At 62.1% G+C, this 22,754-nt stretch overlaps 1 protein-coding gene across 1 annotated transcript; it reads right to left on the bottom strand.

Annotated features, from left to right (window-relative positions):
* Window positions 1-426: 426 nt before the first annotated feature.
* On the bottom strand, window positions 427-22,612 carry CLCN7 (chloride voltage-gated channel 7). The gene is made up of 25 exons (XM_040574917.1): window positions 22,391-22,612; window positions 16,964-17,035; window positions 15,018-15,089; window positions 14,356-14,421; window positions 13,590-13,722; window positions 13,228-13,337; window positions 12,359-12,439; window positions 12,112-12,174; window positions 11,433-11,516; window positions 10,251-10,344; window positions 9,601-9,665; window positions 8,832-8,948; window positions 8,477-8,531; window positions 7,817-7,877; window positions 7,026-7,164; window positions 6,150-6,243; window positions 4,519-4,688; window positions 4,118-4,169; window positions 3,483-3,610; window positions 3,193-3,278; window positions 2,809-2,941; window positions 2,598-2,657; window positions 2,037-2,213; window positions 1,845-1,925; window positions 427-1,723 (listed from the first exon to the last, which is right to left on the bottom strand). Exons 1-25 carry the CDS (start codon window positions 22,514-22,516, stop codon window positions 1,637-1,639), a joined length of 2,406 nt encoding a protein of 801 aa, XP_040430851.1. The 5' UTR covers window positions 22,517-22,612; the 3' UTR covers window positions 427-1,636.
* Between the last annotated feature and the right edge of the window lie 142 nt (window positions 22,613-22,754).

The raw sequence follows: 22,754 nt of genomic DNA, 5'->3' as shown, positions 1-22,754 counted from the left end.
CAGCAGGGACCCGCTACCACCGCACTGCTGGGTGTCAGACCCAGGCGGGAGGACAGGGCCGCACCCCGGCACAGCCAGCCCTTCCCTGTGGCCTCCTGGCTGCCGCCGGAGCCCGGCGCTGTTACCAGGGCCCGGCGGAGGCATCCCCGTCTTTGTGGTGGCTCTTTGTCAGGCTTGAAAGGGAAAAGCACCCAGGAAGGGGCAACCTTGAACAGCCCAGGCCTGCCAGGGACCTCTGGCTCCCAGCACTCGCCCTCATACAGCACCCCCCCACCCCATGGCACATGCAGGGGGAGCGCTGCTCGTGCCCCCCAGCACCAACCCCAGGGTCTCAGCTCCTGAGGGCTCCCCCGAGCCCAACGCCTTGCGCTGAGCCCAGGCAGCAGGGCCAGGGAAGGAGGGAAGCAAGAGCCAGGCGCCACCACGTAAAAGTACAAACAGGGTTTATTTCAGCACAGAAGTAGCCCGCAGTAGAAAGCCCCTAGATGCCAGGTTCTCCCTGCCCAGCTCCCCTCCAGGAGAACACAGTGCAGAGCACTCACACCCCAGGGCAGGGACCGGGCCCAGGGGTGCAGCACAGAGCAGGGCCAAGGCCAGCACCCAGGGTAATGAGGGCAGAGGAAGATAAAGGAGTTGGAGCTTAGAGGGCAAAGAACTGTGAGGGCTGGAGCACTCCTCACCACCCAGGGAGCTGCAGGCTCGGCTCTCTCCCTGGGGCTGGATCTGGTGGCTGGTTTTGGGGACACCAGCCAAGGCTAGCAGGACCCAGGCTGCTGCAAAGGTCTGGACCAAGCTGCAGGAAGTACAGAAAGGCAGCTGGGGTCACTTTCGACCCAGTATCACTGCAGGGGAGATGCAGCAGCACTGAGGAGACTGAGGGGAGGGCTGGAGGCACAGGGGAACACACTAGGGTCACGTTCCAGGCCCACCACCACCCGAGGGACGCCCTCCCCTTCTTATCCCCTCCAAGCCACAAGGAAGGGCCACACTGTGCCCCCACCTCATAGGCTTAGGGGCACAGCAGTCAAGGGAGCCAAGAAAGAGCAAGAGACAGCAGCTGCTGAACCGTTAGAGCCCTTTTATTGCACAGTGGGGCAGGGCAGGGATCCCCTCTGGCCAAAGTAACAGACACAGGGCTCAGCCCGACCCAGGCAGCAGCAGCATGGGGAGAGGGGACAGGGCCCTGGGAGCAGGGGAGAGCCCTCCAACATCCCCTCCCCACAGAGCCAGACCCAGCCCCAGAGGAGGTGCCCAGTCCCGGAATGCCCAGGGCAGCAGCAGAGAGAGAGGGCAGGGGCCAGGTCAGAGAGACAGTACCCAGCTCAGCAGGGCACTTTGGCTCCCCAGGCATGCTCCAGCCTTCACACAACCCTCGGTGAGCTTACTCGAAGAGCTAACAGAACCAACAGCATATTTTGATCCCTCAGGGAAGCAGAGGAAAGGGCGAGGAGGAGAGGAGCTGGCAGAGGTGGGAGGCAGCGATACACGGGAGAGCCAGGGCAGAACAGCTGTGCCAGTGCTCCAGGCACCACGATACCTCCACAAGCCAGCCCAGTCCTCTCCCTGCCTCTACCAAATGAGGGTCCCAGTCTCAGAGGGGCCAGCGTGCGATCCCGCTGGGCAGCGCTGCCCCACATCACGTCTGTGCCAGCGAGAGCTCCTCCAGTCCTTCCTTCCCCAGCCGGTACCTGGCAAGATCCTTGCGGGTGACCATGCCCACCACCTGCCGGGAAGGGACAGCATGAGGCCCCGTGCTGGCGAGCTGAGCCTGGGGACAACAGCATTATCCCAAAGAGCCCAGTCTGCCCGCACACAGCGAGTGCCTGGCAGCCCCGGGGACTCACCTCGTTGCGATTGTCCACAACCACCAAGTGCCGCAGGCCCAGGGCCCGGAAAAGCTTGAACACCCGTGGCAGAGACGCCTCCTGCAAGGCAGATCGGGGCCACATGGGTCACAGAGGCCCCAGCTGGCTCTGGTTCCCCAGCACGGCTGGCTCCCTGACAGACTGGGGCGCAGAGGGACCCCTGGATGTTACCTGAGGCACGGTGTAGGGCGAGGGGTTCATGAACTCGCTCAGGTCGATCATGCACTCGCGCTCATCCTGGGAGACGTGGATTGACTGGATGGGGGGGAAGCGGGGGTAGGCGTCCCGGAAATCCTTCAGCTTCAGCCGCCGCTGCACCAGGCTCAGGTTGGCCCTCTCCACAAAAACCTTGGGGAGAGAGACACCATCAGCGACCGTCCCAAGATGCTGACTGGGGCACTGCAGCCCCACAGCCCACACCAGGGCACCAAGGCAGGGTAAGAAGGGAAGAGGACAGGAGCATGAGGTAGGGGGAGCACCCAGGGAGAAGCAGCTTGCTTCTGATAACAGGGGTGGTTTGCAAGCCCAGTGAGGCACAGCAGGCTGCCGGGCACACCAATGTGCCCACAGGCTGCACGGCGGCCGCCATCAAACGGAGAGCCAAGGGAGATGACAGGGACGCTCTGCCAGCCCTTCCCTACAGGGCAGGTACCAAAGGGCCCGAGGCAGTGGTGGGGCCGGGGCAGCAGGGCCCCAGGGCAGCCCAGCCAGCCTCTGTGCAGCACCACCCACCTTGTGCTTCAGCAGGACGATGAGCTGGGAGCGCAGGATCAAACCCCGCAGCCCTGCCACCTGCAACAGAGCATCGTGTGTAAAAACAAGGCTGGGGAGGGGAGGTGAGCATGAGGGTCCCACACCACGGCCAGCCCTTGCACAGCCGAGCCCGGACACCTCCCCTCACGAGCTGCTGCGGTCCGGTCCCCCCGGGGGGCACCCAGCCCACCTGGGTGGTGTTGGGGTTGCTCTCCACCACGGGGAAGCCGTTGTGGTTGGAGGAGGTGTCGCTGAGGATGTCCACAACCGTGCCCACCCGCTCGATCCTCCGCAGACAGGTGACGGGAGTGCTCATGACCTCCCTGCGAGGAAGAATCAGGGGGAAACAATTCAGTGGCAGCACACCCTGAACTCACCCCACCACGCACACACCTCCTTGCTCCCCATAACCATGGAGAGGGGCTTCACCCTGCTGGGGAAGGGGCTGGAGTGATGGTGCCGGTGACCATCAGGCACCTGTGACCAAAGCAGGTCACCACCACCCTTCTCGACTCGGGCCGACAGCACGGACCGAGGGCTGCAGCTGCGTGGTGGTGTCCCCCAGCCCACCTACCTGGCCGTGAGGGAGTGGGACGTCACCGGGGCCTCCCAGTGCAAGAATGGCACACTCTGCAGCTGGATGTGCATGTCGTAGAGCCCCTGCAAGGAGAGCCGAGCTGTCAGGAGGGGACTGCTGAGATGCTGAGGGGGTGCAGCCAGGCAGCAGCTCCCCTCTGGGAGTCCACCGGCTCTGCGACACCCCCAGTCCTCACTTACAGCTTCCCCGGCTTGGCAGTACCCCAAATCCTCACCCACAGCCTCTCGCCCAGTCCTGGGCTCCCAGTGAGCACAGCCAACCCTCACCTCCACGAAGTAGTCTCCCACAATCTTCGCTGTCATCAGCACCAGCATGATGGGAAAGCCATAGGTAACGTTGCCCGTTGCCTCCATCATGATGACCGTGAGACTCAGTGTCATCCGCACTATCCCACCTGTAAGAAGCACCCAAAAGGAGCAGGGACTTAGGGGGGCATGGGAGAGCACCCAAGGCCCCTCAGTCTCTGAACAGCAACCCAGGATTCCCACACAGGCACCCCATGAGGCAGGCAGCATGTCCGACCCACCCAGGGATGCTGCTCGCCTCCATCAGCTTTGCGGGCAGGAGACAGGGCACCAAGTGCCAGTGAGCCACGATCCATGGGGGGCCGGGGTGGGCCAGGGGAAGGCAGAGCTGCCAGACCCAAGCCAGGCCTCAGCCCTGCAGCACCTCCAGCCCCGGGGCCGCACAGGGCCAGCCGCTGCCCTGGACAAGCCCAGCACTTGGCAGGGCTGTTAGGGAGCTGACAGCCAGGCTGGGATTTTAGCAACACCACACAGGCTTCGCTTCAGCTAGGGGAAAAAGCTGCACCAGGGAAGCAAAGACCATTTCTTGCCCTGCCACCTTCACCGTGACACGAGTCAGAGGTGGCCACAAGTCCCAAAGGGGGGAGGCAACTCACCCAGCTGTGCGGCAGCTCCCATCAGGGCGTACTTCCCAGGGTCAGCCCAGATCTGAGAGAGAAAGGGCTCAGTCAGCTGCTGACTCCAGGTCATCCACGGATAACAAGCAGTGCCCTGGCCCCAAAACCCCCTTCCCAAGGAGCAGGAAGTGCCTGAGGACTTCTGCACAGCCCAGATGTCGGCAGGGTTCCGTTGGGACTGAAGAAAGCCCAGAGACACAGCCCAGGAAGACATCAAGCGAGGAGTCAACGCGCTCCACGCTTCTCCAGACCGCCGTGCCGGGCTCTCAGCCAGCTCTGCGCCCATCGCCTGCGCATGCAGCTGGGCCAGCAGCAAGATGAGGAGAGCTGGGTGCCACATCCCCCCCACCCCCCAGTGCCCCTTCCCATCAAACACTCACTGAGCCCTTGGTCAGGTAGGACAGGGAGATGCCGAACAGCCTCCCCCAGGCAGCGCCGATCAGCAGGGAAGGGATGAAGACCCCCGCAGACACCGTGAGGCCATACGTCCAGCAGGCCAGGAAGAAATACATCAGGGTGAACATCCCCAGCGTCATGGGGTTGTAGGAACCTGGGGTGGGGAGAAAACAGAGTCAGTGCTGGTTCCACAGCCCAAAGGGCACCGCAAGGGGCTGCAGCCAGGGGAGAACAGACAGCAGCAGCCCCTGACACTCGCTCCCAGCAGACAAAGCCCCTCTTGTCGGGTGCACCTTCCTCCAGACTTCCCCCCCAGCATCCTCCCTGACAGCACAAGCCTTTCAATCTGGCTCTCTGGGTTGTTTCTACCTCTGCCAAGCACCCTGTCAGTGCCATCCAAAGCCCTCCCATCCCACTGAGTCCAGCACATGCATCTCCTCCATCTCGTGACCCACGATGACCCAGCCCCTTTCAGCCCTGCATTTCTCAGCTTCCTGCAAGGAAAAATGACGAACTCTGCAAAGTCCCAAGGAACTGCCAACATTGGAGGACGAGGTCAGCAGGACGGAGGTGCTACAGTCAGCTTTGGGATCAGCTCAGCAGAGCAGGTTCTACAAACACCCTCCCTGTCACACAGCCCCCATGGTGCAGGGCATGCCTTCATGTTGTCCCCCAGCACAGTGAGACCTGTCGTCCCCAGGACTCAGCCTAGTACTACTTTTAGGACTGATGAGCAGGCTCAGTCTAGTTTGAATTCATACTTCGCAACCTCTCTCCTTTACAGAGAGGTCAACGGACCAAAGCACGGAACCAGGAAGGGCCCAGCGCTGCAGGAAGCAGCCCTGAGACATGGGACACCCGTCACTGTGCCAAGTACTGGGCTGCACACCCCAGACCGAGGGTCTAAAACTCAGAGCAGCAGGCCCAGGGGGAAGAGAGCACGTTATCGTCACATGGGGTCCGAGGGAAATGGGAACTAGAATATGAAAGCCAAATTTAACTTCTCGAGCAAATCCAAACTCCAGAAATCCACCTCCACAACCTGCCCAGAAGGTAAAGTCATTCAGGGGCAAAAGGTCCTGCTAAGTAAGGACACAGCCCGGGGTATTTCCAGGACAGTCTCCAGAGAACAAGCAAGTCTCAGACATGCTCCCACGCCACTCAGAGGTGCCAGCTTGCAGACACACACAGACAGAACCGAGCCTTTGTCCGCCAGCTGCCCCAAGACCGCAGCCCTTTGGCCAAGCTGCTGGGTGCCTCGGCACACAGCAGGCACTGCCGGGCCTGTTCTCCCCGAGCTCACTCGAAAGGCTTTTGGCCAACCTCAGCCGTGGTGCAGCAGCAGCAGGTTTTTGGATGCGCACAGGCTCACATCACCCCTCCCGCGCATCCAGCTGGCCGCCAGCAGCACAGCCCCTCGCTGTCGCACCACAACGCAGCCACTCGCTCCCCGCTGTCCCGCACAGGGCTCGGCAGGACCCCATCGTGCCTTCCTGGGCCATGCTGACCGCCCCCTGCCTCGTCCCACAAGCAAGGAGGGAACAGATCAGCCACCGAGCACAAACCCTGCCCCACTCTGCTCTTGTTTGAGGAAGCATTCGCTAGGCAGGCAGACCTGGAGGGTCATGGAAGAGGTTGACAACACTCTTCTCAGGTGTGTTGAAGAAGGCAGTGGCCATAGAGTTGTACTCTCCATCAGCACAGAAAAGCTAAGGAGGGAAAGGGAAAAAAAAAAACAAGTTAGAAGTGGCAGATGTGGGCTGCCCTGTGGCAGCAAAGGCTGCCGGGCTCCAGCTGGCTGCGGAGCGCAGCGGCTGCGTGCTGGCGAGAAGACAGCTGCAGGCTGCAAGGACACCACTGCCGCAGTGCTTCTACCCAGCTCGTTTGCTGTTGGTGATTGCGGAGACCCCCGCAAAGTAACGCTGCAGCATGAGCGGGGCTCACATCTCCGAGCTGGGCATTACGATGAGGAGGAGCCCAGGGCAGAGCTGGGGATGTGGGGCACCCCCGCTGAGGGCGGGGCGCTGCCATACGGGAGAACGGAACAAAGTCAGAACGAGAGAGATGCTTCCCCTGGATCTCTGGCCCGGCAGCTTTACACGTTTCTTTGCAGCACAAAGGAAAGCGCCCAAAATGTGAGCAAAGGGCCCCAACAACCACGCTGCTTCTCGCATGCCCACACCACCACTTCACAGCTTCAGCCAGGCCCCACTGCCATCTGGCTGGTGACAACCTGCTGGCTGGTGCCTTTGCCTCTGTCCCTGCCAAGCCAGGACTCGGATGAAAGAGCAGCCAGCTGCTTTTATTTCCAGAGCTTTGGGTCAGGCCGGCCAGCAGAACCATCCCCTGCTTGCTGCACCGGGGTCTCCAGCTCCACCCGGAGCAGAAGGCACTGGCTGCAGGGGAACCAGCAAGGCCCAGCAGGATTTCGTTCCCCTGCTCAGCTCCCAGCCTCCGCCGAGGCTCAGGGTCTCCCCCCAGCACCTCCTACCTGCAGGGGATAGGCCACCGTGCTCCCCTGGATGGGCTGGCAGTCTCGAGAGCAGTAAATCATGACGAACCCCACAGCCGCCGTCACCGCTGCGACCAGCATGGCCTCAATCACCTGGAGGCAGGGCCGGTGGATGTACCTGCGAGGGGAGCGGAGCGGTGGGGCCGGCTCTGCCCCAGCAGCACCCAGGGGTGCCCGGCGGTGGGCTGCAGGCAGGCCTCACGGGCTGGAGGGAACGGAGGGCTGCGCCGGGAACAGGAGGGCAGCTGCTGCAGGCCCCAGCCAACTAGAGCTGGTTCTTGAGCTGTCTCCTCACAGTGAAGCGAGGGTCCTGCTGTGCCCCAGGGCAGCACGTGGATTTGGCTCTCAAAAGAGAGCCCCGAGGGCATCCGCAGGCCCCCCCCACGAGCCCCTGTTCTGCCCTCCTGGACTGCGCAGGGTCACTTGTGACCCACTTGGCACATCACACGGGGTTAAGCAGCTCTCAGATTGCTCTCAGAAACACGTAACAGTCAGGTGTGTACAGCATTTGCACTTGTCTGGGCCCTCAGGTCACTAAAGAGAAACACAGCAGGGTCAGAGCAAAGGCAGGATGCTGTGGGTCAAAGCCTCGGCTGCGGGCAGCAAGAGGCACGTGGCATCTTAGTTCGCCGGCTTCCAGCTGTCATTTCTCACGTTACACATTAGGTATGAGGTTACAGCCTGGCTCTGGGTAGGAACACCACTTGCAGGGAGCACAGAAGGTGCCAGCCAACCCACTTCGGTCATCTTTACCGCCTACAAGCTCTTACCTGATCCGGAACATCGTTAACCAGTAATTCAGGGCATTGAACAGGGCCCCCAGGATCCCGCCTGCAAACGCAGAAGAGGGAAATGTCACCCTCCGGTGGTCGCCCAAGAGGCGAGAGAAACAGCGAAGCTCAGGGAGACATCGACAACACATCCAGTGTGACCGGCTGCCCAGGACACACAGACGCTGCCCCTGCTTGGGCAGCCCCACAGAGCGTGGAGGATGCCAGGCCCTGAAACCAAGCGGAGCCCAGCACCAGCGTCACAGCACCGGCACTAGGGACAGGCAAACAGACACCCGGGCAGCTGCAGAGCTGGGTGAGCACGCTGGGGAGTGCCTGATGCGCTCTGTTTCCCCTTTCCGGAGGGGTAAGGGTGGCTGAACCACCGCAGCTTGAGCGCACTGGGCTGCCACAACACACCAACCCCAACGAGTGACTGCAGGACGCAGATGAAACGGGCTCGCCTTTGCTACAGGAGTGAGTGAGGGCTGGCCCGGGATCCAGCTCTCACCCCCATAAGCCCCACGAGCAGCCTCTGCTCCAGAGTCAAATGGATTTTCCACTCCCCCAGGAAGCAGGATCCTGAAGCTTTTTAGGCCCAGACGGAGAACAGAGGGAATTATTCAGACTAATCGAATTGAAAGAGCAGAACTCTCTTACCAACCACGCCCATAAAGATGAAGATAGGAATTTCCTGGATTGTGTATCCCATTTTCTAAAAACAAGAGATGGGTTTCAGATCTGCTGACCCTTTTGCAGTGAGTCACCATTTGCTCAGGCAGCACAAGCCTGAGCCAGAGTGGCTCCTGGAGTTCCCCCAGGACATCGCCTGCACACCCCGCAGCACCCGGACCCAGCGGTGGCTGCTCACATCGGTGGGCCTGGGATCCAGCCAAACCCCGGAGCCTGCCTCAGTCCCCAGGCAACGTGTGAAGACATCCTGGTGTCCCCAACCCCCCCATGCTGCTTCTAACACCCCAACAGAGCCTTATGCAGAAGAGTATCCGTGCCATACCTCGTTATCAAACCTGCCAAAATTGATGAGCCCGGGGCTGGAGAGATCCCAAGCATTGCCGTGGTAAACGCTCAGGACAGAGTTCAGAGTGAACGTCGAGATCATGGAGGCAAAGAACTAGGAGGAGATGCAGCCCAGAGTCACTGCTGGACACATCCAGCATTGCTCCCTCCGTGCTACCCCAAAACACCCCGAGCTCTTGGCTAGGACTTGGCACCCGCCGTGTGCTGGAGACAAGCGGCCACGTTCCCCACAGCAGCACTCTGGGCAGCTTACACCACGGGCTTGCTCCTCCTCTTGCCTCTCTGCTGCCAGCTCCCTTGGAAAAGGGGTCAGCAGCCTCAGAAAACACTACCTTGCTCAGCCAGACCCAAATTCAGCCCCTGGGGGCTAGAAAGGGATTTGAGATGCCCTGATCCCTTGGACGCCCAGCCAGGGGAGGGATGGCAGGAGGCACACAGCTGTGGGACACCCAGCCCCAAGGGCACAGCGGGGGGGGGAAGACAATGCCAGCACACCCTGTGTTAATCAGATCAGGCCTTCCCAAACACCACAGCAGCGTCACAGGCCTCCCTGAGGCACAGCTCCCAGAGCACTGGAGAGGACGGTGGAGAAGGCTCCAGACACAATTGGCTCAGGCCCCTGGAGGCCCAGCGGCAGGACCCCAGGAGCTGCTGCTGGGCACGGGGGGATCCCAGAGTGCCAGGGGCTGCACACAGACCCGGAGCTGGCAGCTCTTGAGTTACTGCTTCTGCTTCCCAGCACTTACAATTCTCCACGTCAGGAACTGGTTCCAGAAGGAAGCCCCTTCCTCCAAGCTGAAGAGGACGCCCCCTGCAAGTGCAAGACAAACAAACATCTTCACAACGGGCACGTACCACGGACCCTTGTCCAGCAGCACCAGCTGAGCAGCCAAACCCACCCAGCCCACAACCGACGGGCTCCGGGGAAGGGACCAGCCAAGCCCACCAAGCCACCGACGACGTACTGCTTGCAGCAAAGCCCCTTCACCATCCTTCCCCATCTCAGGGAGGCAACATTTAGCATCAGACACAGATAACCACCTCCTCTCTTCCCAAGACCTGCAGGGCAGGGCAGGGCAGGACATCTTGGAGGGAGGCCAGGCACTTTTGGGGAAGGTTTGGGGCACCACTTTTGGTGCAGCTGTTTTTTCCTTAGTCCTGGAGCTGGCAGAGGATGGCAGCACACCAGATTCAGTTGCTCACACGTTCCCACCACACATCACCTACCCTCCGGGCTTCCAGGCAAGTGTTTGAGCCTGGAGGTAAATGCTGGGCTCTCCTGGCCCAGGCTCCCGCAGCGTCCTAGGTCCCCGCAGCCGCCCCCGCGCAGGCAGGAGCGACCTCCTGGTAAGACGTGCATGCAGGCGCTGCTCAGCATCAGAACCGAGACACGTACCCACAGGGGCACCAAACGCAGCCGAGACACCAGCAGCAGCTCCAGCCGAGACAAAGTCCCTCTTTTCTGTGTCTCTGCGGAAGTACTCGAAGATCTGAAATACCCAAGCGAAGGCAGGTTCAGGGCTGGCCAAAGGCATGAGCTCAGGAGGAGACACGGGGAACACCGCATGTGACCTCTTGCCACCAACACAACCCCAAGGAACAGCCCATTCCGGGCACCCCCAGGGGCACAGGATGGGATTCAAGCAGCGCGGGCTGGAGACCACAGCTCCCTCCCTCTCTCCAGACACCTTCCCTGAGGCAGTCCGAGCTCCAGCACCCCAGAGGCAGGCTGGGGCTGGGCTCTGGCACCAGGCAGGTCTTGGCTCACCAGGGAGAGGTGCTGGTGGATCACAGAATCACAGAGTCATTAAGGTTGGGAAAGCCCTCCAAGATCATCTGGTCCAACCACCCCTCTACCACCACTATCACCCACTAAACCACGTCCCTTAGCACCAAGTCCAAACTTTCCTTAAATGCCCCCAGGTGACTCCACCACCTCCCCCCGGGCAACCCGTCCCAATGCCTGACTGCTCTAAGCAGAAATTTCTCCTAATTTCCAGCCTGAATTTTTCCTAATTTCCAACCTAATTTCCAAGCTGCATGGATGATGCCATGCAACTAACATTAGCATCCTAGTAACTTGCAGAAGATTAATTTAGGACCAGCACGTTCACGGACAATTATTCCTGTGATGGTACCATGAAAAATATTAACATGCATGTAGGATTTTTTCTGCATTTCATGGTAACACGTAGCAAAATTCATATCATGCCAACTTTCATATGAAAGCTGTGTAAGACTTATGTTGCTCACCTTATGCTGGCAGTGCAAGGAGAGTTTTCCTCCCTCCACCCAATGGGGATGGGAACAGAGGGAACACTGCCCCTCCAAGCTCCTCTGCTCCTGGCAGAGAGCTCTGCCCCCTCCTCCCTTTCAATGCTCACAATGCCATCTTTCAGGGGCCATCGCTTGACAGACCCCAAGCCTCAGCAGGGAAGGAGGCACAGGCCCTTTGCTGGAGCTCAGAAGCGCACACAGGGCTACGCAACACATCTCCTGGCTGGGGAAGTCTGATAGGGACGGCCAGGGAACATGTCCAGAGCCCCTGCAGCACAGCCCCGCAGCCCTGAGCACCAACCTTGAAGTCTCGCTTCAAAGACGTGGATCTCCCCTGGGAGATGCCAGCAGCAATCACCGCTCCGGAGTGAATCATGGGTCCCTCCTGCAGGCAGGAGAGCAGGGTCAGGCAGGGGAAGGAAGAACCCCTGGAGCTGAGGGAAGCTGGGGAAGGCTGCCTGCTTCTCCTCAGGTCACTGCCCTGAAGGAGCTGGACACCGGCACCCAGCAACACGCTCTGCCTGTACCAGCTCCACCTCTTCACATCTAGCCCAGGAGAATTCCCTCTAGCAGATGCAGACCTTGATGTTTCCCCCCAGATTCTCATTCTACTGAGTGGTTCCTGTTCCCACCAGCTCCCGCTCCAGCAGAGGAGACAGAGGCTTGCCGAGGCTGCCCTCCTTGCCCCCAGCCCTAGCAGGCAGGCTAGCAAGGTCCCAAGGGGGCACCTGTGCCCCCCATCTCACACCCCTGGGGATGAACACAGATGTGTTCTTGGTGGCACCACAGATCCTGGGGCTGGCACTGCATGCCCTCTGCCGCTCCCCAGCGGCCGTGCCGCGGTCACCTTGGCCAGCAGACCAGGGAGTGAGAGTGGGAAGTCACCGCGGGGCCACCAGCGCCAGTCCCCAGCGCCAGGCTGCACCGCAGCGGGTAACACCGCGCCTGCAGCGCGCCCGAGAGAGCCCCGTGCACATCACCTTCCCAACGGCCAGGCCGCCGACCACCGAGAGGATGACCCCGCAGACTTTGATCACCAGGGTCTGCAAAACAGAGCAAAAGGCACAGCGCATCACGAGGGTGCGGGGGCGCTCCGCAGCGCCGCGGGGAGCCCGGCTGCGGCTCTGCCACAGCACACGCAGGGAGCGCCCCACGGCACGAGGACACAACTCGCTGGGTCCAGCCCAGCACGCGCGGAAAGTGCTCATCCCACAAGCTCCCGCTTACCTTGAGGCGGACGACGTGCGGGATCTTCACGCCGTTGAGATAGCATTTGATCTGGGGAATGCCACTGCCGGCTGCCACGGGCTGTGGGGAACGGGGAAGGTATTCGTGGCTGCCACGGACAGGACAGAGACTGGGACCACATTGGTCACTTTATTCCTGTCCCTAAAGCGCAGGGCACACCAACATATCCTCGGGAAGGCTCAAAGACAAGGCCAAAGCTTGCTGACAGGCTCTGGAGGTGGGCTTGCACCCACTGCACCTCCACAGACACGCAGCCCCTGAGGAAGGAGCCGCTGGCAGGTTCTTGTGGGACACGAGGTCCTCCCCAGCACGGCGCCATGGCAAGAGGCCCAGTGCTGCAGGAGGCTCTCACCCGGTGGCCAGGGAGAGCTTTACAGGAGCGAGGGCAAAGCAACAAGGAAGACGCTGATGACTCAGAGAGGCTCGCAGGGAGCCATCGCCCCCCTCTCAGCCACAACCTGCCCCCAGAGGTCAGCAGCCAGTTGCTGGCCTGTCCTCTCGTGTCTCCGAGGCAGCCGACCAGCCTGCTCACTGCAGACGCTCACGTACACACAAAGCAAAGAGGCTGAGCCAGGCCCGAGGCTTGCACGAACTGACACGAGAGCAAGAGCTGTGCCTGCTTCCGAGGCTGGAGCACACCTTTCTGCCACCTCCTTTGCCCCAAGCTGCTGGGGCTGCAGACGAAGGGCAGCGCGCCCTGACGGTCTGACACCTGAGGAGAAATCTTACCACACAGACGGAGCCATTCCCAGCCAGCACCACGGGACTGCACTTCCAAGAGCCAATTCAGCAGAAATGCATTTGATGTTACAGAAGTACCCCCAGGCAGGTGGCCTCCAAACCCTTACCTCTATGAAAGCGACGATAACAGAGCCCACCATCACCACGCTGGCGTTCAGGGTGGCCCAGAGTAACAGAGAGAACGACAGGCCCCCTTTCTCCGTGAACTTGTCGATGTCTGAGGCGGCGGATCAAGGAAAGGCCAGTGCCAGCTCAGTAACATGCCTCCCACCGCAATTAGGGGTCGCCAGGGAGCTCCTTGAGCTGCGGCAGGCGCAGCAGGTCCTGCACATAGCACAGCCTCCTCCATTATCACAGCTCAGCACCATGGGCAGCAGGACCCATGCCACCAAGGCCCTGGGAGGAAGCGCTGCCCTCTGCCCCTCTCACGGCCACCAGGAGGAGGCCACGGCTCTCCGTGTGAGGATACTGTCCTTCACCACTCGGTACTTCAGCCCGGCCAGGTTCTCCACCACGATGTCGATGAAGCAGGCGATGAGGCCGGTAAGGATGCCGATCATGGCACAGATGACCCAGCGCTTGATCTCCACCGTCCGGAAGGCCTGACGGACAGACAAACAGCCGTCAGCCCCCAAGAGCATCAAGGAGGGGCTCCCAGCCCACCTGGCCACCTTTCCTGATCCAGGCCTAAGCTGCAGGCTGCGGAGAGCTGCCCAGGGAGAATCGACACAGGCAGGCGCAGAACTGCAAAGCCCAGCCACAGCTGACTTATTTCAAGCCATCCCTCAGTGCCCTTGCCCCTCCAAGGGATCCCTGGACAGAAAATGAGTTTTTCCAGCTTGCCCGCCTCCATCAGGCCTCTCAGCAGACTCTCCTGTTGTTTTCTGCTACAGCACTGACTCCCAAAGCCCCCAGGACAAGGCCTTCCCTACACAGATGCTCCCCCTGCTCCGTTTCCATCCCAGCAACGCCACCACGTGTACCCGGGCCAGCTCCTGTTTGAGCACTCCCTTACACCACGCTGGATTCCTGTGGATCTGGCCGCCCTGCTCCAAGCTTTCACTGCTCACCACAAGCTGGTTGATGCCCGTAAACCCACCGTGGCTCAAGCTGCTTCTGAGCCCCAGCACACAGAAGCGGGCGATGGCTTCCCCGCGCCTCCTCTCAGCAGGGCTGGCTCAGCTGTGGTGCCAGCCTGCAGGAACAGCAGGCAACCACGTCGCGGCGAGACTCACCGTGTGGTTAATCCTCCTTTCCTCCTCCAGGAACAGCTGGTTTTCACTGTTGTCATAGTCCAGGCTCTAGTTCAGAAGAGGGAGATGCTGTTTAGTGTCTTTAGTTCTCCTATGGAGGAAGGCTGAGAGAGCTGGGGCTGTTCAGCCTAAAGGAGAGAAGGCTGCGGGGTGACCTTATTGCAGCTTTTCAGTACTTAAAGGGGGCTTATAAAATAGATGGAGTGCGACTTTTTGCTCGGGCAGATGACAACAGGACAAGGGGGAATGGTTTAAAATGAAAGAGGGGAGATTCAATTTAGAGGTTAGGAGGAAATGCTTCACTCAGAGGGCAGGGAGGCCCTGGCACAGGCTGCCCAGAGAAGCTGTGGATGCCCCATCCCTGGAGGTGTTCAAGACCAGGCTGGATGGGCCCTGAGCAACCTGATCTGGTGGGAGGTGTGCCTGCCCACGGCAGGGGGGTTGGAACTGGATGAGCTGTAAGGTCCCTTCCAACCTGAGCCATTCCATCATTCTAATGCAGGCGAAGACGCCTATGCCAGGGGAGGGCCAGCCTCAGACCCTCACCCGTGCCCTTCACAGCCCCATAGTGCTGCAACTCTTCCCTTCCTGGACCCTGCTCCTTCCCCGCGGGGCAGATGAGGGAGGATCAGGGGCCCACATACCTCGTACTTGAGCGACAGGAGCTTCTCGTTGTGGGGGATCTCATTGGGATACGGCCGAGGGAGCTCCGTCTCCTGCGGGACACAACGCACAGGTCGGTGGGGCCGGGCTGGGCGCTCCTGCAGCGCCGGGGAGGGACCTGCTCTCTTCGCCGGCTGCCTGGTAACTGCTGACACCGAGCGCCTGCGCCACCCCGCCGCTGTGGGGCTGCTTTTACTGCACGACTGCTCGGGAGAGGCCCGAGTGAGGCTGCCCAGCAGGCCAGGACCTGGGGTGACTTTCCACCAGACAGCGCATGCGGCAGACTTAAACCGATTCAAAGAGTGTTTTGCGTCTGAACCCCTGGCCACCTCCTCTGTCCCAGGCAGGACATCTGCCCAGGGGCAGCCCCACGCAAGGGGAGCAAGGAGCAGGCAGACGGAGGTTTGGCACAGCCGGCACCGACCTGACGTCTTAACACAGCGTCCCCGTGCTCCCAGCGGAAGGCAATGTTTCACCTCGGCAGGAAATTCCTTTGGCCTAAAGCAAGGAGCTATTTCAAGCAGACCTTCGGTTTTGGGCAGAAATCAAGTTCTGTTTCACAAACGCCTTCAATCATGCAAGCTTCTCCTGGCTCTGATTTAGAGCATTCACCAAGGCTGCAGGAGGCCCCCCCAGCATCACATGCCCTTTTCCTGGCCCTGAGTTACAGCTACAGCCAAAGCTGGCCCAGCCTTTTCTCCAAAGCACTGGATTAAGACGCATTTCTTTCCACCCAAGAATTCCGTAAGAAATACTTTAACGGAATTCTTCCCATTCGCACTTTGTGAAGCTCCACAACTGAGGCAGGACAATCTGGGGGGAGGAGATTTTCCAGGTGGGTGGTTGAAACCTGAGTTTCCACAAGATACCTGCTGCCAGCCCGGTCCCTGGGAAGGAGCACAGCTGAGATCTCTCCCCAGCTGCTGTCACACCACAGGTCCCCTCCCTTGCCTGTGTGCTGAGTCAAAGCTGCTTCTCTTGCCCGCGGCCTGAGCCGGGCAGGAGCTCACATGACAAGGAAGAAATCCTCCCCACCCCACTCGGTTCTGCATTTGCTCTTGTCCCGTTCCAGGCAAGGCCACGGACCCCGGGGCAGGGCAACGCCGTGCCAGGGGCTGCTGGCACGTGGGTCACCAACGGCTCCCGCAGGGCGCCCGGCGCCGGCAGCTGCTCCCCCAACCCGAGCTGCTTGGCCGGGTGCTGTGAGCTGGTGCTGAGCTCTGGGCTTGGCTGGCAGTCAGGACCTGCCGCTCGGCGCAGCCACGGCGTTCTCTGGCCGAGGGCAACCAGCGCCACGGGGGCCGAGCAGCAGCGGGCTCCTCGCGCCACGCAGGTCACCCAGCCCAGGAGGAAGCCTCACGGGGAGCTGGCCACGGCCCAGCCCCAGCGACCACCCCTTTGGGTGCCTACTGAGGGCTGTAGGATGGAAATGGAGAGAACTAGACAAACCAGGAGGGCAGAGCCCAGCAGAGAAAGGACAAGGAAGGAGGGAGACCGAGCCAGCCTGAGCTTGGAACACTGATACATCTTCAGCAGCTTCCGAGCTTGCTCCAGAGCTCCAACGAGCCCTTTAAACCACAACAACACAAAAGGGCACTTGTGCTTCCAGCCAGCACTTGTACCGCGCTCTTCCCCCGCTCCCCCAAATCGCTCAGCCCAGCCAGATCTCTGGGTCATGCTACGACCACCCCGTCACCAGGGGTACCAGCGCAGGAAATGCCTCTCCATTGCCGCAGCACCCACTTCTCCAGCAGGGCCACGCAGGAGCCCTCACGTGGCAAGCACGATTCAGGGAGAGAGCAGCACTTGGTGCCACCAGTGGAAGACGGCCAGGGGTCTCCCGTTACGGACACTGCTGACCTGGGAGCATCCCCTCGGGTTATTCGCAGCAGGGAGCTCAGCAACATCCCCCTCCTGTGCCACTCACCAGCTCACGGACGTCCTCGTTGAGATCCACATTGCTCAGCTGGCCAGTGCGCAGCAAGGAAGAAGGAGTGAACTGCAAAGAGAAGGGAAAACCGCGTCAGTTCCCCAACGCGCCACGACCACCGGCTCAGCGAGTCCCAGCTCTCCCACCTCACGCCGACCTCCGCCTGGCTGCCCACGGCCGGAGCCCCCCGAGGGGCAGCACCCACAAAGAGCTGCTCGCAGGGGACGCGGCAGGGAGGTGGCTGCCCCACAGCCCAGACGCACAGACGCAGGCCGGTCACTTCTCGCCTTCCAGCTGCATCCCCAGAACACGACTCCCCCACGCCGGAGGAGCGGGGCTGCCTGCAGGCAGTCTGACCGGTGCCACCCGCACCTCGAGCCCAGGCTGGGTCCTGCCCTCCAAAACTGCCTGCTGGGTGGGCTGCTGCCTCCACGCGCAGCGTCCCCGTCCCCATGCACTGCCCCCCCCCAAAAAAAAAAAAATACTACTCTGCGGTCACAAGCACAGGGGCCTGCTGCGGCTGCTCCTCAGCCAGGCCAGCACTAGGAGGTGGCTAATGGCACGTTTTTGCTCTGCCATCTGCTCCCCTGGGGAGTTCCCAGGCGCTCATTTCCCCCCAAACCCTCGGCGTGCCCAGGTCCCAGCGCCGCGTTGCTCTGCAGCCGGGGCCCAGGACGATGCCGGGAAGGAGAGGCCGCTGCCAGCGCCTCCGGGAAGGCAGGTTCTCCTTTCTCAGGCTTGTCACTAGCAGCACAATTGCATAACGCAGGAGTCTGGGGACTATTTTGGGCAACTCTCATCTCCCGGCCAACGCAGGCGAGGGCTGTGGCTGAGCCCGCAGCTGGGCAGCGCCACGAGGAGCCCCACCAGAAGCACGCAGGCTGCCATCACCCCCACCATCACCCCCACCGCTGGGAAACACCCGGGCACAAGGGTGCGAGCAGCACGGTCACTAAGAACAGCCCGAAGCCCTCATCCCTCCATCAGCCCTACTCCCAAACAGCCTTGCTGACAGACTGGGGAACAGACAGGCCATAGCGAGCAACAGGGAGCTCCCAGCACGTCGGTCCCTCTCTGCAGTGGCCAGCAAGCCGGCAGATCCCAGACCAAGCCCCTCTTGCTTTAATCCCCCCCGATCCTGCCTGGAACGCGCAGGCCAGAGCAGCCGGGAGCCGTGCACGTCACCGCAGATGAAGAATATCCCTTTGTGTCGGCTGCCTTACCTATTTTCCCACTTCTCCATCAGCTCCCAACTCCTGTTTACTCCCTGACCTGCAGTTGGGTTTTTGCCCCTGCTTCTCAAACTCGTCCCATGAGCCAGGCACGCACAAAGCTGTCACCTCTCCAGGGGAGGCACAGGAGCAGATGGGAACCCACAGAGTCAAGAGCCAGAAGCAGAAGCTACTTGTTTCAGTGCCCAGCTGCTCTGGTGGCACAGAGGTCCCAGCAGAGTGAAAGCAGAGCCCTTTCAGAGGAGCCTCCCTCCACCTGGCTTCAAGCGGCACGCAGGTTTAGGGTTCCCGTTAGAAGCCACACGCCCCGGACGAGAAGAGGGAACCGAGCTGGAAGCCACCACTCATGTCACGTTCCCTGCTCACGCCTGGGGTGAGGCCTCCAACAGATCCCGCAGCAATTTTTCCATCGTGACACGGAGAAGCCCTGCCCCGCTCCCCCCAGTCCCGGCAGCCACCCGGCGTTTGTGCAGCCCGAGTCGCTGCTGAAGCGGAGGGCTGGCTCCGTCTCGGCCGGCACGGGGATCACATGCCAGGAGGATGGGCAAAGGCTCCCTCCATCAGCACCCGCCTTCCACAGAAGGGACAGGGAGGGATTTAGACGACCAGGGGCACAGACAGCAAGTTATTTGTGCACGGTTCAAAGAACCGCTTAGCGCGCGGACAACATGACCCCAGCCTGAGTGCTTTCCACACGCAGGCTCCCGGGTACGTATGATGCTGGCGTGACTGCAGAGCAATTATTTCCATACATCGGCACGCACTGTTCTTGAAGCCCAGCGGCTGCAGACGGACCGGCAGCTCTCCTGCCCCAAGCCCGCCGGGGAAGCCCCCTGCAAGAGCTGCCCCCGACAGCAGGGGACGAATGACAGCATTACCCAGCCCCCAGCACCTGTTCTGTTTAGGTGCTAGAGGTAATTCCTCACTCGTTTTGAGCTGTGCAAGGAGGTGACCAGAGCCTCAACACGGACTGCTGGTCACGACCAAACCTGCTTAATGTCTCTAGTAACAGAGCAGTCGATACGCCGGAGGGCAGCGCTGCTCTTCAGAGGGACCTCAACAGGCTGCGGGGACCCCCCCAAAGTTCAACAGAGGGGGATGCAGAACCCTGCACCTGGGACGGACCAACCCCGGCGGCTAGAAGGCAGCTTTGCAGCGAGCCCAAGGGACAGGCTGAGGGGGAGTCCCAGGACACCGCAGCCAGCTCGGGCTGCACGGGACAAGGCAGGCGCCGAGACGCAGGAGAGAGCCCAGTGCAGCCAGCAAGACGGCCAGGGGCTGCGGCACACGCTAAGGTACACGAGGAGAAGCCGAGGGCTTGGCTTGCTCAGGGAGATCTTGTTGCTGTCTCCAGCGACCTAACGAGGTTCCAGAGAAGATGGAGCCAGACGTTCCCCAAAGCTCTGCATCGATAGGTCATCGGGCAGCAAACAAGTTATAGTAAGGGAATATCTGCTTAGGGAAAACCTGTCACGCCAAGGGTGGCGATACACCGAAACTGGGGTCTAGAGACCCCCACTGGATGCGGGGCTGAGCCGCCCAGCCTAAGGGACCTGCTCCTGGCAGGGGCTGAGACCTCCAGAGCTGCCTTCCCCCTTACGCTGCTCTGCGACGGGCGGGGGCAAACTCGGCATCAGTCCCAAAAGAGAAAAAAAAGGATGACGAAAGGTCTCAGCCACCAGCTTGTGCTCAGGCCCCAGAAGGACCAGCCCGGAGACCAGGCGGCGGCAGTTTAAGGTGAACCCCAGCAGCGGCGCGGGGTGCAAGGAGACCCAGCAGCACGGCCAGGGCTTGGCCCTGCGGCTCCCAACAAGCCACAGGAGCCCACGTAAGCAAACCGGCCGGCGCTCTGCAGATCTGATAAGCGGCGCTGCTGCGTGCCATGCCACCGGGGCGTTTCGTCTCGCAGCAATCCCGGCTGGCGTGTAGCGGACCAGCTCCCACCGGGGCTATCTAAAACCCCCGCAGGACAACCACCGGCTGTGCGCACAGCAGCCTTTCAGGGCCTGACAAACTCTGCTCTGAAGACCCGCAAACAGGGAGCGTTTGGCTCGCCACGCCGCCCGTCTCCGCGGGGAGCCGGCGAGGTCGCTCCCTGCAGGGCATCGCCTGCGCCCGGCGCCCACCCGCAGGCCGCTCCTTATCACCCCCCTGCTCCTCGCTAACCGACGCCGGGCGCACGTGGCTTTCTGCTATCGGTGAGATAAGGCGCAGCACAGGGCGCAGCCCGCATCAGGAGCCCACACGACAACAAACTGCAAAAGCAGCAGGAAGGAAGAAAAGGATTCCCAGCCCCCAGGGCCCTTTCGGGGCTGCTGCGAGACGAGCTGCAGGCCTTCCCACGGTCCCTCCTCTGCCGGGTAAGCGCAGTCGAGATGGGCTTGAACCCACGCAGCCAGCCCAGAGCAGGCAGCAGCCCCGAACCGCACAGCTCTGCCCACAGGACACCAGGGGAGAACGAGGCCGCCCACCCGCAGGCCCCGCGGCGGGCAGGAGGCGCCCCCGGGCTCCCCCCGCACATACAGAGCGCATCCTCAACGGGCGGCTAAGGAATATCTCTTTCAAAAAGCACCTTAAGCTAATGGAAACGAGCTGCTGTTACTGAAATTGTCCACCCGCCTGTCAGCCTGAGAGCCGACAGGCTACGCACCACTTGAGGACGGGAGAGCAAGGCGCCCCACGCGCCCCGGCACACGCGGTGCCCAGAGGTACCGGCGGCCCCTCGCACCGTCACAGAGCCAAGCCACCGGGAGGTCCCGAGGAGGGGACGGAGGCTCACGCGGCTCCACAGCCATGCCCAGCCCCCTTCCCGGCCAGCTGGCAAGCCCCAAAACAGAAGGACTCCAGCCACTTCCCTGTGGCACCCCCTCTGTAACCACGGGCACGTTCGTCCAGGCAAACAGCCCTTCCTAACCTCCCGCCCTCGACTGCTCGCAGCAGTCAGCTGCGGAACTGAAGACCTGTGCTTCCTTTTGTCGCTAAGATCACTTTCATTTCCATTAAACGAACACGTGAGAAAGAGAAGAAACTCCACTGGTGCCATCTCTGCTGCACTACCGTGCCGCCAGGTGAAACCTCCCAGGGGCTGAATGGCTCCCACCCTCTGCCGGAGCTGTCCTGTCTTCAGTTTCCAGGCTCCCAGCCTGGTGCCACGGAGTTATCGCACGTGGCTGCGCTCCTACTGGCGTTAGTTGGCCACGGACAACTACAGGGCCATGGTGACACTTCCCGCGTCCCGCTCCTGGAGGGGGCATGCTGTGCTTGGAGCAGTTCAGAGCCACGGAGGGCTCCGTCGGGGTACGGGGCACTGAGGGCACAGGGCATACAGGGCTGCAGGTCAGTCTCGGTGCCAGAGCCACTGCCGGGGAGCAGCGGTGTCTGTCCTGCCGTCCCGCCCAGAGCCACAGCGAAGCACAGCAGCGGGGCCAGGTGTCTCAGCACCACCGACCGGCCCCGCTGAACGTGGGCTCGGACATTTCTCCAGAGCCACCCACAAAAACCCCGTCCTGACCGACCTGCAGCCAAGGGACGTAGTTAAGCCTTATTTTAAGGTGCTCTAGGCCCGCACGGTTCACCGCGCGATTTTTAAAGACAAGACGTGCTGGGCACACACCCGGAGCTGCTGCGCAGGCCCCGGTTCTACTTTCGGATCGGCACAGCTGCAGAAGCGCCCCAGCTCCTCCCAGCCAGCCGGGCCCCCGGCCCGCAGAGCCGCAGCAGCAACTTCCAGCCCGACAAACCCTGCGCTTCCCTCTAATTAGCCTAATTAGCCCGCTGTTCTGACTTGCCCAGGAGCAGGGCAGCACAGGATCACGCCAGACGAGCCGCCCGTGCTAACGGCTGCCAGCGCCCGGCTTCTCACCTGGGCTGGAGGCTCCCGGGCAGCCCGCACCCCCCCAGCGCTTGCAGCGGGACGCTGCGGGGACGCTCCCTGACGGCCCCAACCCCGGCCGGCCCCGAGCCCGGCCCCGCAGCGCGCTCCGAGCCACGGCTCGGTTACGTGGGGGCGCCCAGCTAACCGGGGGGGGGGGGGGGGGAACGGCCCCGCGGGAGCCGCAGCCCCGCCGCCTTGGGCCCGGCCTCGGCTCCCTCCGGCTTCTCCCCGGGGCTGGAGGCCCCCGCCCGGCGCCGGCCCCGGGCCCCGCCCGCTTCGGGCCCCCGCGGAGCCCCCAGCGGCGCAGCGCGGCCCCACCTGCCGCGCGCCGCCCGGCGCCCCGGGCCCGGTGCCGTTGAGCAGCGGGGTGCTCTCCCCCGCGGGCTCGTCCTCGTCGCGGGGGTCGCGACCGGACCACGACACCTTCTTGGCGACGTTGGCCATGCGCGGCGGCGGCGGCGGCGCGGCTCCGCCGGCCCCTGCCTCACCGGCCGGTCATGTGACCCGCGCCGCCGCCGCCGTCACGTGAGCGCTGCGGGCCCCGCGCCCCGCGGCACCACGGGAGTTGTAGTCCCGTCGGGCCCGAGGCCCCGCGGCGGCGGCGGGAGCAGGGGAACCACCCCCCCCCCCTCCCCCAACAAGGGGGCCCGGGGGGGCAGCGCAGAGCCCGGCGCCACCCCCG

The sequence above is a fragment of the Cygnus olor genome, chromosome 15 (genome assembly GCF_009769625.2).
Source record: "Cygnus olor isolate bCygOlo1 chromosome 15, bCygOlo1.pri.v2, whole genome shotgun sequence".
Classification (NCBI taxonomy): domain Eukaryota; kingdom Metazoa; phylum Chordata; class Aves; order Anseriformes; family Anatidae; genus Cygnus; species Cygnus olor.
This window is presented reverse-complemented; position numbering and strand designations above follow the sequence as displayed.

Coding starts and splice junctions, on each gene's coding strand:
- CLCN7 (XM_040574917.1), bottom strand. CDS start 22,516: ATGGCCAACGTCGCCAAGAAGGTGTCGTGGTCCGGTCGCGACCCCCGC. Junction 12,440..13,227: donor TTATCGTCGCTTTCATAGAG/GTAAGGGTTTGG, acceptor CGTTCCCCACAG/CCCGTGGCAGCCGGCAGTGG. Junction 2,214..2,597: donor TCGTCCTGCTGAAGCACAAG/GTGGGTGGTGCT, acceptor TCTCTCCCCAAG/GTTTTTGTGGAGAGGGCCAA.